This window comes from Phoenix dactylifera, chromosome 18, assembly GCF_051530095.1.
Source record: "Phoenix dactylifera cultivar Ajwa chromosome 18, Ajwa_hap1_PhDact_Kaust_v1.1, whole genome shotgun sequence".
NCBI lineage: Eukaryota > Viridiplantae > Streptophyta > Magnoliopsida > Arecales > Arecaceae > Phoenix > Phoenix dactylifera.
The window spans coordinates 13,761,192-13,777,043 of NC_143207.1; the positions used below are offsets into that span (position 1 = coordinate 13,761,192).

The 15,852-nt window shown below is 38.7% G+C and overlaps 1 protein-coding gene and 1 pseudogene across 2 annotated transcripts; both read right to left on the reverse strand.

Annotated features, from left to right (window-relative positions):
* Positions 1-3,721: 3,721 nt before the first annotated feature.
* On the reverse strand, positions 3,722-9,488 carry LOC103715033 (formin-like protein 11; annotated as a pseudogene).
* Positions 9,489-9,625: 137 nt separating this feature from the next.
* Positions 9,626-15,508, reverse strand: LOC103715034 (uncharacterized). Of its 2 annotated transcripts, none has more exons than XM_008802534.6 (6): positions 15,073-15,508; positions 12,269-12,354; positions 12,015-12,137; positions 11,136-11,936; positions 10,829-11,042; positions 9,626-10,686 (listed from the first exon to the last, which is right to left on the reverse strand). In XM_008802534.6, exons 1-6 carry the CDS (start codon positions 15,395-15,397, stop codon positions 10,118-10,120), a joined length of 2,118 nt encoding a protein of 705 aa, XP_008800756.3. In that variant the 5' UTR covers positions 15,398-15,508; the 3' UTR covers positions 9,626-10,117. The 2 variants fall into 2 exon arrangements, with proteins under 2 accessions (XP_008800756.3, XP_008800757.3); XM_008802535.5 differs by lacking the exon at positions 15,073-15,508 and adding an exon at positions 12,963-15,066.
* Positions 15,509-15,852: the final 344 nt, after the last annotated feature.

A 15,852-nucleotide genomic window follows, 5' to 3' on the forward strand; every position in this document is an offset into this window, starting at 1 on the left:
AAATGTCATAATATGATATCATTTTACTAAAGCATTTTTGATATCATAAAATGATTAGGATGGCAAGGCCCACTAGGGTAGTTGGCTCATCCCAAACACGTGCCAATGATATAATAATTTTTTACATTTTTGAGGCACGTGGTGGGCTAGACACCAATCTTGGACCGTGATTTATGTATCAAATTATTCAAATCCTGTTAGCTTTATGGGTGGAAAGGAGCCCCAAAGTGCATGCACTGACTTGGGAACTTCAGAAATCTAAGAAAAGATGTAGTGATTGGCACGCATGGTCCGCAACATACTTACATGAAGGCTTTTGTTAATTGATGGAAGTTGGCATGCCCAACTATAAATGTTATCTATATATATATATATATATATATATGAAGATATGCTATTGAAAAATCGTTGTTTAGCCATATTTAATGGGTCTAGATAAGCTTAGCCAAGATTTTCGCATGCCAAGGCGCATAAATAGGTCAAGTTGGGCTAGAGGTTTGTTTGATCAAAATTGCCAATATCAATTTTTAAATCTAGTTTGACTATTAGGTTGGTACAGATTGACCCACCAGCACGAACCAGCATATGATCGATAGCCGCACATCTCATAAAATTGGCCCCACAAAGCATGTAAGGCTTGCCTGAATTTCTCAATTTACAAACAAATATGCATCAATGTAGGCAATGGTAGAAGATAGAGCATATGAAAAACTCCATCGTATTGATCTTATAAATCAAGCTAAATTTAATTAGAAAGAGTCCTTGTCTCCAAATTGCAAAGTATTTTCTCATTCGATTTTACATAATATTTCAACTAGAAGGAGATCATTGTCTCAAAATTACTCAGCCCATAACCATGCCCGATCTACTCCTTGGTATCAAATAAGAAGATAAGAAAAGGGAATAAGCTAACAATCTAGTAAGTTACCTCTACACCTCTTGTTAAATCAAGCATATATATAAATAAAAAGAATATTCCAATAAGTACCAAATATAATAATAAATTACAATAAAAACTAATTTGGCAAATTTTCAAGAAAGAAATTCACAACTAGGCTAGCATATGGATGATAAAAAATTTACAAATTCACCTTTCAAAACTCTGGCATAAAAACTAGCAATTACAGTCACGATTAGCCAAGCAATAAGGTTTGAAAAAAACTAGCTTCAGAAATCACACTATATCAATAATTTGTGTATGTCACTGATCAGCCCTAACTAACTACGCTCAAAAGGAACTTGTTTTAAATCACTTGAACATATCAGCAATTAGCTCTGACTAATTAGATCAAAAAATAAACTAGTTTCTGGACACATGTGGCCAACGATAAACTTTGTTGACTGAATCTGAATCATAGTCAAACTAAAGAGTAAATATTTAATTTTGAGACCTACACATTTTCATACTTCTCATGCCTTATATGCAATCAATTTATTAGAGACATAGCATCTGCTTGCTTGCTAGTGAATTTCATTCTTCTTTTTCTTTTTGATTCGGCATCACCTAGGCAGTAGAACTACCAAAAATCTGTCTTTTTTAAAAAAAATTTAATTAAACTTATATGAATTGTTTATAGGTTAATCGGGCACAGTTTTGTTTAGACGACGTGTAGGTAAATGGCCATCCTAGAGCTGCTAACCAATACAGCCAAAATGGTAGGAATGACCAAAGGAAGATGCCAAGCATTACCTTGATCAATACAACCCAACTATAATCGTCGTTATTTATGCAGCTTTAATCTGGGAGTAGTTTAATCCTGTAGTGCTTTTTTTATTTTTTTTGCTTAGAAAAAAAAGAAAGAGGGGGGTGAGGAGAACCTCACCTGCGTAGCAACCCCCACTCGTGGTAAAGCCCCACCAGCATGGCAGCCCTATCCCCGTGTGAGTATGTCATACCAGCACCACCTAAGTAACGGCAGACCAAATAGCGACTTCACCGGACAAACCGAACGGGGGGCATCCGATCTCCGCATTTAATCGATGCCCGCATTTTGAACCTAGGCCATTCCGGTGAAATCAAAGTTCCGTTCCCACCGTGCTACCATCTCGGTGGTTTGTAGTGCTTTAGTAAGCAAGCAATTATGAGGAGTTTGAACCATCACATCTCATCCCACTAGCACCAACGAGCTCGTGGCAGACGGTCATGCATCCTGCAATGTGTGACCCATAAGATATGCAAGACCTAAGAAAAATCCCATATAGTTTCAGTCTAGCTAAACTAAGACACTTAGAATTTCTTAAAATGATAAATATTCACAATATGAGATCCAATAATAACCAAAGTCGGCTACTGTGAGGACCCGTGCGGGCGTGTGTTTAGTCCCACATCAGTTATTTGCTGGGTAGATCTTGGGTATTTATACAGGATCAATGAACCCAAATAATACCTTCCGACTAGCCATTTTTGGTGAGGTCCTGGGTTGTTACAAATGGTATCAGAGCCGACCCGGCCCATAGCCTATGTGGACTAGGGGACACTGCAGCATGGATCTATTGAGGCTGACTACGGGCCAATCGTGGTGTTTGTGATTAGATTTGAACCCTTAGCCTGACGAGGACGTCAGGACTTGAACGGGGGGAGTATGTGAGGACCCGTGCGGGCGTGTGTTTATTCCCACATCAGTTATTTGCTGGGTAGATCTTGGGTATTTATACAGGATCAATGAACCCAAATAATACCTTCCGGCTAGCCATTTTGGATGAGGTCCTGGGTTGTTACAGCTACATAGCATTTTATTTTATATAAAAAGAACGTCCTTAGGTCCTAATTCTCTTGCTCAGCCCCATGGTCCCATCCACACTCAGCATCTAAAAAGGACGAGAAATCAAAAGCGAGCTAATAACCTAGTAACTTCTCTTTACCTCTTGTTAGATCAAGCATATTATGAATTAAATATCAATTTTTATAATATAAAATTTTCAATTATAAAAGCATGCTGATGAATACACGAGATAAAGTATGCTCATCAATAGAAATTTCAAATTATTAATGCATCTAATCAAAAAATAAATTTCTAAATCTATATAGATAAACCATCCACTCTCTCTCCTAGTTTTTATGCCTATAGGCACAATTGTTCTGTGGCAAGCTTTGGAAGAGACTAGCTTTTAACTACAACATGCCCCATCAATCATCAAATATCAATAATTATCCTACTGGAGGCCTGAAAGGAGATTAGCTCTGAAACTACATAGAAAATATTTTTGTAACAGCATATGCCAGTGATCGCTCCACTGGTATGGTTTGAAAGAAAAATATCTTCTAACTATGATATGCCCTCAATCAGAATATATCAGTAATTGCCTCCAGAGCGAAGAAGGCTAGATCTGAACCATGATTTCATAGTCAAACTAGAGAATAAAGCAAGACAAGTGAATAAATCAACAAGTGTTTCGATGCAGTAATAATTCAGTACATGCCCAAATAAATCATTTTATGCTTGATGCGATATTTTAAAATTTATTTTTTATATAGAGCATATACAATATCTAATATAAATATGCATAAATTATATTCATAATTAAATTATATTCATAATTTTATTTTCCTTCCAGATTACCAATGGATGCAGTGAGCTTTTAAGCCCCTGTTGTAGAGAAAAATTAGAGGTTTAGCTAGCTCAAAAAATCTGAAGCCAGTCGGTTTCCTCTATATCTTTTGAACTTGGCGGGGGTGACTAGCTCAAAATTTTGGTGAATTCTTATCGCCTCAAACTTTTGATTACAGAGCTATCTATTAACAGGATGGCCTATTCACCATGTGGAGAGTGAGGATTCCTGTCGGATGTGGAGCTTGTCAGGCGACGGAGGAGTCCATTCACCATGTTCTTTTTGGGTGCCCGAGAGCCAGTCAGATATGGAGATGTGCCTCAGCTCAGCCTGACCAGGGGCAGATGTGAGCGTCCACCGAGGAGTTCCTACGGCATTTGGAGGCCTCAGTTCGGAGGTCCGGACGGGAGGAGAGGAGGACTCGTGATGCCTATCTGGCCTATCATTGCTGGCTGGATAGGAATACACGAGTTTTCGACGGCGATAGCTCCCATCCGAGGGTGGTGGCGGACCGAGCTCTACGGCATGCAACTGAGATCACCGGCACCATTGAGACTTCACCTACTAGGTTGGTCAGGGATATCTGGGGCCCACATTCTACTCTTGCAGCGTCCAAGACAATATTGGTATCCTGGGTGCCCCCACCCCGGCTATCTCAAGGTAAACTTCGATGGGAGCATAGCAAAGGACGGGAGCTACGAAGGTGTGAGATTTGTCATCAAGGATCACGATGCCAGGCTTGTAGCGGCAGGTGGGCGGAGGATTTTTGACTCGTCAGTAGTAACCGCTGAGCTTCGGGCGGCCTGGGAGGGTGTCTCCTATGCGAAGCAGGTACTAGGTATGGGTCACATCCTCCTCGAGGGGGATTCGACCACGGTGATTGAGTGGATCCAGGGATGGAGGTGCTCAGTCGAGGACCGGCCGCTGCTCCATGATATTCGCAGAGCACCGGGGAAGACTGACTCTCATCAAGCCACACACGTATATCGGGAGACGAACAGTGCTGCAGACTGGATTGCTTCCTTCGCAGCTCATTACTCAGGAGGTTTTTTCTGGCTAGACCACGGGACTGTGCCCATACCTTTGCGCAGTATTTTGCTTTTTGATTTTGTTGGCTGTTTTCACACTCGCCAGGTGTGAGCCGCCGATTTACCCAAAAAAAAAAAAACAACAACAACAACAACAAGATGGCCTATCTACCTGCTAATACTACGTTTACTGAAGGAATCTAGTCTAGAAAAATTGCTTCTCAAAAAAAAAGGAAAGAAAAAACCAAAATTGCAAGAAAAAGCTTCATTTTCTTGCAAGATGAGATGATTGTGAAATAGGAAGATAGTATTCAATGAGTTCATTTAGGGAAAAACATGTCTCAGTAAATATAATTTACTGAAATTTAGTGATGGTACTGAAGGGGAGGAAATTGTAGAAATGTTGTCTTCATGAAGAAGTTACAAGTCAGAATGTTGAGTTTGTCAAATAATACAACCTACATGATAACACAATTCCTTGCCCTGACTTGGCCCAAACTTGAGCTAATACTTGGCCTGTAGTTTGTTTTGGGGAGAAGGATGGGGAAGACCCACTGATTAATTTCATACGAAGTGAAACGATTTGATACTTGGCCTTAAGTGCAAATACACTTTTTTTTTCAGTTTTATCAAAATACTAAGATAGATAACTGTGTTCTTCTTTTCTCTAGATATGGATCCGGATATCAGGTTACTGATAAGGATCCACATACCATAAAGATGGTTCTTTCTTATTTTGATGATGCTTTAGATTTTCATTTCAATTAATGGTTCATATAATTGCTTTGTTTAACTCATCAATCAATATGTATTAAACTAATCCTATTGTTAGACATATCCATTTTTTCATTCTTTTTAAAGACAATATGAATGTTGCTAACATCCCATTCACAACTTTATGTACTTTGAAAGGAATGCATGATTCTAATATCTGATCTGGATGTATAGTTGTTTATAAACAACTTTACATACTTGATCGAATTGGCATCTGCGCATTGATATACTCTTTCAGTGAATATAGTAGAAATGGAAATTTCAAATTTTGAAAGGAATGCATGATTCTAATTTTTATATTATTTTTCCCAATATCTGTCTGTGCAGATCAAAATTCAAGAAGTGTGATAAATTTCAAATTTCACATCATGTTCCAATACCTTATGCTTAATATTTGGTCAGTAGGCTTCGACGAGAAATAGCACTTTGCGCTCGGCGGCATAAGAAGTCTACATTCAATCTTCCTTAACAACTCTGGAGTTAATTGCAAGTTAACATCCTCGTTTAATTTCACATGAATAGGCGGCTTGAAAGTAATCTAGAATGGCTTGCTCCGCCGAATTCTGGATTTTTCTCTCTAAGAAGTTCCTGTTGCCATGATAAGGCATTGTTCTGAGATCTCCTTTAATTGAATTCAAACTTCATCTAGTCCTCCTCCATCTGCCTCTTTTGTGTTGTAACTCAGAAATCTCCTTCCCCATAGTCTCAGTTCTCCTGAAAATATTACCCACCATATCTTGATTCCACTCCTTTAATGACTTCTTCATTGCCTTCTTAGTTTTGCAAAGTTGCTGGACACTCGGTATGATAGACAACTGAACTTAGACATCTTGCCTCTGAGCTATAACAGAGAGGGACAGTGATCAGATCTAGTTTGAACAAGATAAGTCAAACTAGAATCTAGAAATTGGTCAATCTAGTTCCTTTCAGCCAAGCCCCTATCAGTATGCTCCAAAACACAGCCAATCCTTCTATTATTTACACCAAGTGAATCCATGCCTAGAAAATGGGAGATCCATAGGACCATCGATTGCTATGAATTCTCTACATTGACTGATTTCACTGTTGAATCTAAAAGGCTTGCCACCCTGCTTAGTCTTCTTGGAAGAACCTCTCAATTAATCAAAGCTATATTAGTGAAAGAATCATGCAGTAGTCCCAAGTAAAGACTAAAAGAAGAATGGTTGAAGTCTTCATGTAACCTGTTACCGCAGATTGAGGCAATAACTGAGGTAGATAAAAATCTCAAACTCCATCTGCTTTGTCCAGTGCTAATGACTTTATCAGAATTTACAAAAGCAGGAATACTTACAAAAATGGACTCGTGCATCATTCTTCATATTGGAGAGAGAGGGGAAAAAGAAGCTAAACAAAAGGCAGTTGCTGCTCTATGACTGTAATTTAATCAGCAACTCAGAAGGAAGAAAGTTCAAGATAAGTCCATGTTGTCTATGGGGAATGACAGGGTTTAGACCCTGATGGGTCTTGAGCTCCTGACATCTTTACGTACTCGATCTAATATACCAAGGAAGTCCCTCACAATTATGAATATCCGGAGTGAATTCGCTTCATCCCTGCGCATGTTCCGATAATAGTACCCGGTGATCTCTCTGACATGTAGGGCTTTATTTTGATCACTTTTCAGCTCTTGGATGATCTTTTCAGCATGGTGCATGAAGGATTTCATGGAGTGGACAAAGCTGCCACTAATGTCATCATTGGATAGGTTTATTTCTACTAAATGTTTCAGCTGATCCATTCCGCGGGAGAGATTTGAGGCTGAGCTAACCAATACATTCCAGTCTATACTTGTCTTCTTGACATTGCAGAGCTCTGTGATGAGTCCTTCCAGACCCATTGCCCTGTGAACCTCTTCTCTTTCCTCAGCAGCCATTGGCTTATTTTTGTCTTGTTTAGTTTTCTGTCTTGCTGTCTCCATAGCATTTGCACCTTCTGACCTGATCATCTCTTGAACAACAAAATGCAGGAAGGTGGTCTTTCCATCAGTTCCCTTGACATCTGCAAGTTTTAGCAGAGCATCAAGTTTGAAAGCTCTCACACTGCCTTTTATAGTCCCGACATTCATCCGATTCCCTGTTTTGAGCACAGCCTCAAGCAATCTTAAGAAAAGCCTACTAGACCTAAGTTCCTTGCGGGCTTCCTGCACAGACAAAAGTGAGTCTTTAGCAGCAAGATTCAGAGTGGTTAATGAAAACTAAGGGCTAATGATTAGCTCCAAGGAACAGAGTGACTAATGAAAAAAATGTATATTCTGGTGTTTACTTCAAGCATTTCGAAGGACTTTCTGAGGTGAGAGACTTCATCTTCAAAAGTCTCCCTATATAACATGGCCTCAATCTTCTAGAATGCAAATGGAATGCAAAATACCACCTTAACAAATTTCTCTGCTTGACCTAATTCATCAATATCCCCTTCATAGTTGGAAAGTTTTTCTTGTTCTTCTATCTTCACCACTCCTAATTGTTGTGCACATAATCCTCTACTAAAGCAGTCCAACCAACAAATACTATGAAAACCATGATGTCTACTAACATAACCATTCGAAAGAAACAAATATAGTCTCTATGAGAGAGAGAGAAGGGGGGGGGGGGGGGGGGGGAGGAGAATGATATATTTTTACCAAACCAACTCTACCTTGATTCAGAGCATCGCAGGCTTGCTCGGCAGTTGCATTCACGGCCTTCATCAGATTGTGATGTCTTGTAATCTCTTATGCTCCATGACATGCTTGCTAGGAGATGGGGTCTTGCTCTTGGCTTCTTCATTTTTGGCAGAACTTTGCAAGTTGTACTCAAAGAGTGATCCAATCATTGCTCATCCAATATGTATGAGAATTTTACTAAGGAATCAGATTCCTTTGGCAGATTTTCTGATTCCAATGGAAATTCTCATACAGATTCAAACAACGATTCCATTGGAACTTCTGTTAAAGGAATAAATACATTTTAAACAATGTTTTCATTAAACAATACAGAATATATAACTTCTGAGAACTTCCTGAAGAGTAAATAGTAATATGTATGTTTTCATTAAAGAATGCAGAGTAAATACCTTTCAAGTTTTGTGCCTTGGAATCTGATTCCGGTTGAACCAAGAAGAGGAGAGCTGTGTCATTGTCCTTTGCCTTATTCCATGGACATTCTTAATTGCAATTCTCTACGACAGTTTTTTTTTTTTCTCTTTTTTTCAAGTAGGGTCTGATAAAATTTTTCAGACTAATAAGGTCAAATTACACATGGCATCCAAAGTTTTAACCAATGATTCCCCTCAGAAATATTTTAACTGATGATCCTTTGAAGTATAGAAGGGCTTTAAAGGCTTGTGATTCAAACACAGATCTTGCTTATACTTGAGCTCCAAATGCCCAAGCCTTTTGCCAAGGGAGAAATTGACCGGATCCAACTAATCACTGCTTGCCTTTCAGATACACAGGGTAATGCTAAAGGCTAATCTTCATGACTCGTTTGGTTCGCGAAAAAAAAAGGGAGGAAAGTGTGGTCAACGAAAAAGTAATAAGATGCCTCTTGTTTGGTTGGAATTTTCAAAGGAGAAAAATGGGAAAATTGTATTCCCATGGAAATATGGTTCCCACATTTTATGGAAAAGTCTTTTCCATGAGGTGGAAAATCACTCCATCTTTATTTTTTCCAAAAAGACCCTTCAAGAGGCATTAAAGACCTAACTTTTATTAAGAGTATAATAGAAATTACACATAACCTTTCCAGGAAAGTGGATGGCCAACCAAACATAGGCACTCTAAAAATTTGTCACTTTTTCATGTTAAACCAAACATGCCAAAAGTACATTCCCAGACATTCTCTTGAATTTTTCCAGGAATCATATTCCTAGGGGGAAAAATGCTTCCCGCGAACCAAACGAGCCCTCATTGAGTATTGAAGAGATTTAAGGCCTAATGACTGTTTGTACAATGAAACGGATATCCATATGATGTCTTCCACATGAAAGAGAAGGCGCAAAGATTAAGGAAGAAGTATGAAAAAAGATATCTGTAAATCTGAAAAAACAAATCATGATACCAAGTTCTCTGGAATTTTGGAAATACCGTTAAAAATAGATTAGATGTTCCAATAAAGTTACCATTTACACTAAAATTTATAGGTAAAGTGATCTACATCCAAGCATCTCCACAATTGACATCTATAGGAAACTCTTTTTGAGAAAACAGTAATAAGAAATAACAGAATCTACACAGTATTAGCACAACAAACCAAGTAATTTACGAAATAAACATGTGCAACACAACAGAACCTCAAGGTTGTCATTATCACTAATTTATTTGGAGATACAAATGGAATCGTTCAGATGTACATCAATGTTTGTAAGTTAACTAAAAACTAAAACAAAATAAGGGTAAAGCCAGAGAAAGAACCCAATGGAAATGCGGTATCATCTGGAATGAGGCCGACAGGAAAACTTTGGATAGGATTCCCAAAAGGATCTGACTCTAAAATCTTTATCACCTCCTCAACCCAACAGGCCCTTATGACACGCGCCCATGTAAGAAATTCTGGACTACAATAAATACAGCATAACACGCAAGTTCCTTAGTCGTTAATGGGGGTCAATGGCTTGAAGCTGTGTAGGCTCCAAGGGCTCCATTTTATCCTTGCAACCTCTGGAAAAAAAATAGAATAGGGTGCATGGAGATCACACCCCACATAGCTACTGAAATCTTCAAAAAATGGTCAGCATTCTTGAAACTAACTATACAATCATGGCAAGCTTCATCTGGACATGACCAAGCTTGAAACTGTCATTGGGGCACTGAACAGAGGATCACCACCAATCTTGCAGTTGTCATGATCAACTTTCAATGATTTGGGTAGCATAAACACCCTGCAAGCATTAGACTGTTCTGCTTCCTCTCGGCTGCTACTGCTGTGAACTTCACAACGTCTTTTAGTATGATCTGGATCATCACAGGCAAACTCTCTTCTCTTCCTTTTCTTTGATGAGCCCCATTTCAAGCCATCCAGATAACATTCTTTAGCAAGATCCAACACATCTCCAGATTTAAATATCAATGAATCTCTATGAGGCGTAAGCTTGCATTCAACAGTTCTCTCTGCTGCTGCGCTCTCAGTTAGGTATTCTGTTTCAGGAAGCCTATTGGTGTCTGGTGATTGAATTGGGATTCCTTCATCGCTTAACAAACCCATATCCTCACGCTCCATAACAGACAACAATGAGCTTACAGTATCTTTTCTGTCTTTTATATGATTCCATTTGTTGCCAATCCATTCCTGTGAGGGTCTCAAGCCACCCTGGCTAAAAATAGAAACTTGCTTTTCTCCTGCAATACTCAAACAAGCAATATTCAACATTAGTGAGAATACTCGAGCAGTCCAGGAAAATAATTCTTGCAATTTTATCTATTCAGACACCAAAAATTGTACCAAGTTTAATGTAATGGTATAATGACTACAAGATTTTACCTGGGAAATATACGTGAATTTGCCCTTCAGATTCTTTACGAATCACAATACCCTCCCACCAGCCATCATGCCACCATGCATCAACAATAGCCCCAACATTGAAGCTACATGCCAACCTGCCTCTGTCTGATGGATTTGGACGAACCACTGGCCTCCCACATAAGCGTATACCCAACCTATCTGTTGCTGCAACCCTTGAAAGCAGAACCCATTCCTGTAAAAAAAAATTGAAAAAAAAAATGTTCAGATATAAGCACATCCACCCAGGCATAAGAGAAGAAACATACATGTAAAATTTATTATTTACCTCTAAACTGCCATTTTCATCAGCATCTTGAACATCTTGATAGCGAACTTTCACCTTATCACGGTGCCTTTTAATAATCACACATCGGAACCAGCATCCCCTTATTCCACTATCTTGTGACAGTACTTCGACATGGCATCCTGGAGATAGCTGCGGCTGGAGTTTTTGCTTGAACAACTCCTTTCCGAGGAAACCAGGAGCAGAAATGGTGTCTGTCATATGTCTTTCTTCTTTACTGCTAGCACCCAATTTTGTTTTCCTGTTCATATCCCTAGCAACTGTTCCGGCAAAATCAATACCGCCACTACTCAACCTATGTTTCTTAAGTCCACTTCGGGGATCATGGCAATTTCGATCCCCATCCAAACTAGAACCACCGCAGGTTATTTTAAATCTCAATTTCAAAGAAGATGTAAACATAGACCGAAGTAGTTCCTGGCTCCAGTAGCCCTGGACCTGAGTTATGTCGAAAGGTTTGACATCATCATTGTCAATCTGCCTGCGACACAGGTAAGGTTCCCAACTGCTATTCTTTGCCTCATTCTGAAACTTCTCAAAATGCTGAGCACTGAGGACGGCAGCTAATCCATCAATGCATTCAACACTGAAATCTTGAAGACAAAGAGAGAAGAAAATCTCTCTGTCATTAACATCAGGAGGCAAAAGAATACCAACCTCATCAACTTTGTGAAACCATCGTACCACAGCCATATTGTTGGCTCTCAAGTCCTCATACAAATCTTCCACATATGCCACAAGTGTCTGATTCTCTTCAGTCATGACATGGACAAAGTCATGAACCTAGGCAAGCATATGGCACACATTAAACCAATGCAAAAATAATAACAAGTATGAAGTCATTGCAAATTAAATACATACAGAGATTGTAATTCCATTCCAGCAGAAAGATCGGTAGTGTTTGCGTCTTTTCCTGCAAATCCATGAAGAACCTAACCATGAAAATTCTTCAGATTGATGTCCCATTTTCCCTGATGAAAGGCCCTGAATAAACAAAGGGAAGCAATAGAAAAGAAAGATAATAATAAATGAAACAGCTTCTAGCTTCACTTGCTTCACAACAGAAAGATAATTCACACAATTAGAGAAAAATACAACCAATATAATTTCTCTACCTTGGAAGCAGGAATATATGTAGGTTCATCATCTTCATCATCTGAAAATCTATCCACCATAGGAGAAGATCCATAAGATATTGAATCTGTAAAAAGAACAGACATTTTGTTGGATTGCAAAATCTTCATCAAAACAAAACTCAAATTTAAACTATGAGACTCTAAAAAGAATAAAAAAGAAAGAGAGAACCTATAAGAAACTACATAACAATTATAAAACCAAGTTTTCAAAAGGACAGGAAAACAGGAAAGTTGAAACCCTCAAAATTGAAGTCTACAGTAAAGAAACACTTTGCAAAAATTGACATAATGTGAAGTTGGTTCAGAAGGAAAGATGGAAAAAGAAAAAAAGGATAAGTGGCAATAACAACCTCATGCTGTAATCCAAACTGTACTGTAAATTGTGAGAATTGGATCCAACTAAAGCATAAAATCAAATTATGAATTACCGAACTTCTTTCCTAAAGGTAACCTTGGTAAAAATATTAAAATTACACAGGCATAGAAAATGGGTAACTTGTGTTCAAAAGGTGAAGGTTGTTAAATAACAATTTGAGAAAGAACAAGTGTTTCTCACTACATTGATAGATTTCTAAAGCAGATTCCCTTGGAGAAAGTACAATATCAACCATATTACTAATATCTTTGAAAGAAATGGCATCTCGAGCAAGTCTAGAAACTACAAGGACGTGACCTTCAGTATGCTATCTGTTCTTGACTCGTGAAGGGTTCCATGGGTTCTTGACTCGTGAAGGGTTCCATGTGCACTGAAACTGGCACCGAGTCATAACTATTTGTAGTACTTGCTGACACTATTTCATCTGATCAGATAAAGGCTTTCAAGCAAAGCAACACAAGGAATACAGTCTTCAAGATCCATAACGTACAAGAAATCTTTCAAAGTCAAGTTAAATTTGCAGATGCCTGAGGAATGAAATTAAATTCAAAAAGATAGCTGTAATGAGGCTAGCCAAACTGAGAGATCTATTCGGTGAAGGATCTGCCAAGATCAAAGATCATTAACAAAAACAATGAGAACAATGAAAGAAAACATGTAGTCACCTAAAACAGTACCGGGGTCGAATAAGAAGATAGAAATAACAATCTTCACCTAAAAGCACAGGTGAGACAATAGTCACCAACTAGGCAAAATAATTTTCAAATCTACAAGACAAAACAAACAGCAAATTTTAAGAAGATGGGAAATAACTTGATAACATACTATATACACACTAAAAAAAACTCTAGATTTTTCATAACAAACTCTGTAACCCAAAAAATTACTGAAAGCAAAACTCTAAATTAAAGCCATCATCAATATAAACAAGACTAAATAATCATCAATATAACTTCAAATTTTAAAAAAGAAGGGAAGCAAAGAGCTGCATAGTAAGAATTTTTTTTTATTCAAACATCCAGACAAAAAAAAATAAAAAAGAACAAATTTCACATATTTTAGAACACATAAGATAATTTATCCAAAGGAAGCAAGCCCAAGATAATTTCTAAGGGTTGGGGAGAGAGAAGGCACAGCGATGAGGAAAATTACCTCAAATCAGAATACTAAATCCACAGGAGTTATGAATCGAAGAAAGTTCATGGAGTAAAATTTTAAAAAAAACATATATAGAAAAGAAATCAATATATCATGGTTTTCAGGAGTTAAACATGATAGCATGAAGACTCCTGAAAACAAAATAGCTCCAGAACAAATAGAAAAGCCACAACATAAACGAAACAGAGAAGACTACATGGATGAGAAAGCAAAATAAATAAATAAAAGAAAAGACAAAATCAAAAGTATACAAAAAAGGATTATCTTTCAAAAACTGGTGGCTTGATAACAGTAGCCCAGACCCACCAAAGTTTATATTTTCCTTCTAAGATTTCCAGTGGAAAAAATAGAGGGCAAAAGGGATATCTCCTTGTTCTTGCACAATGAGAGTTACCAAAGCAAGGAGCAAACGACCCAGAAAACTTAAAAGGTGTCAGTAGATCCGAAGGAAATCCAAGGTTGCTGACGCCAACGAAGAAATTCAAACAAGAAAAAAATTTAAAAAAATCACGTTTTCAATTATGTTTGCAGGTTCTCTAGATCTATCTCCTCTTAACTTCAACCAAAAGAAGCAACCAGAACCAACTATTTGAAACACTATTACCTTCTATTTCTTTCATAGAAACTATCTATATATGCAACAGAAAGAGAAGAGATATGTGATGGATTAGGGCTATAGTTGAAACGAACCAAAGAACCAACCCTTAAATAATTCCGATCAAAAAATGGAACAGACATATACGAAATCGAAGATTTCAATAAAAATCATGTAAGAATCATCAAAAAATATCCTTTTCAAATTATTTCACGGTTTAACTTCCTGGATATCGTATGATAAGTGAACAGAAGCAATCTATGACAAGTCACAGAGTTGGCCCATCAATTAGCCTTCCATGAATTTTTTATATTTTTTTTAAAAAAAACCAGAGAAATCCCCAAAACTTTGCACACCAGCACCTCCACTCATCAATCCAAACAAAGAAAGGAGCACTTTTCCAAAAAACCCATCAAGGATACAAGAGATCCATACGAAATCCCAAGCTACAGAATCCCAAAACCAAACCCGATCCCAAAATAACATCAAAAAATCCACCTTTTCAATTCTTTCACGTTTTTCCAAGCTTTATTTCTTCTCAATTTCAATTCCGGAAGGAAAAAAAAGCCATCTTCTTTAATCTCTCACGGATTTCCAAGCCTTATTTCTTCTCAAATTCTAAAATTTATTGCGGGAACAGGCAAGCCGAAATACCTGAGACGAGGGAAGAGAGCCAATCGACGACCTCCCTGCGGGACCGCCACTTGAGGGACAGCCCGGAGGACGACGACGGCGGGCAGCCGAAGGACGCGCAGGAGGAGGCCAGAAGATGGTGGCCTGGCCGCAGCGCAAGGAGCGATCTGAGGAACTTCCCGGGAACGGCGTAGGACATGTGGCGCACGCTCTTCTCCCGCCCCACCACCGCCAAATCCATCCCGCCGCCGGCGTCCCGGAGGTAGTAGTGCACCACCCTCCTCCCCTTGTCGTTCGACACCGCCACCTCCTCCCACCCGACGAACACCTTCCCCATTTCCCCCATATCCAAACCCTAATCGCAGATTCGCAATCCAAGAGAGAGAGGATTCGTTCCGACAAATATGTAAATAAATAGGAGAAGAGGAAGGGGTGGAAGAGATTTGGGTGGGGAAAGAAATCGACGGCGGGGATTTCGTCCACGACGTTAAATCCGACGAAACCACCTCGAAAGGACGGGGATCCTAATGGACATGGAGACGTTATTACCCCTAATAAGTCCAATTATTTACGTGATTCCCATCATAGGATCGGATGACCCGAACAGCGAGGCTAGGGGAGGGAGGACGCGACACGCGTCCGAATTTGTGGTGAGCGAATCGGCGGCTTTGCGTGTTGATTACGTCAAAAACGCGTGCCAGAATTTGTCGGGTTATTTTATGCGGGTCAGCCGATCCGTTTTCAATTTATTTTTTTATTTTATTTTTATTTTATTTTTTTTTTTGCTACGACGGGTAATTC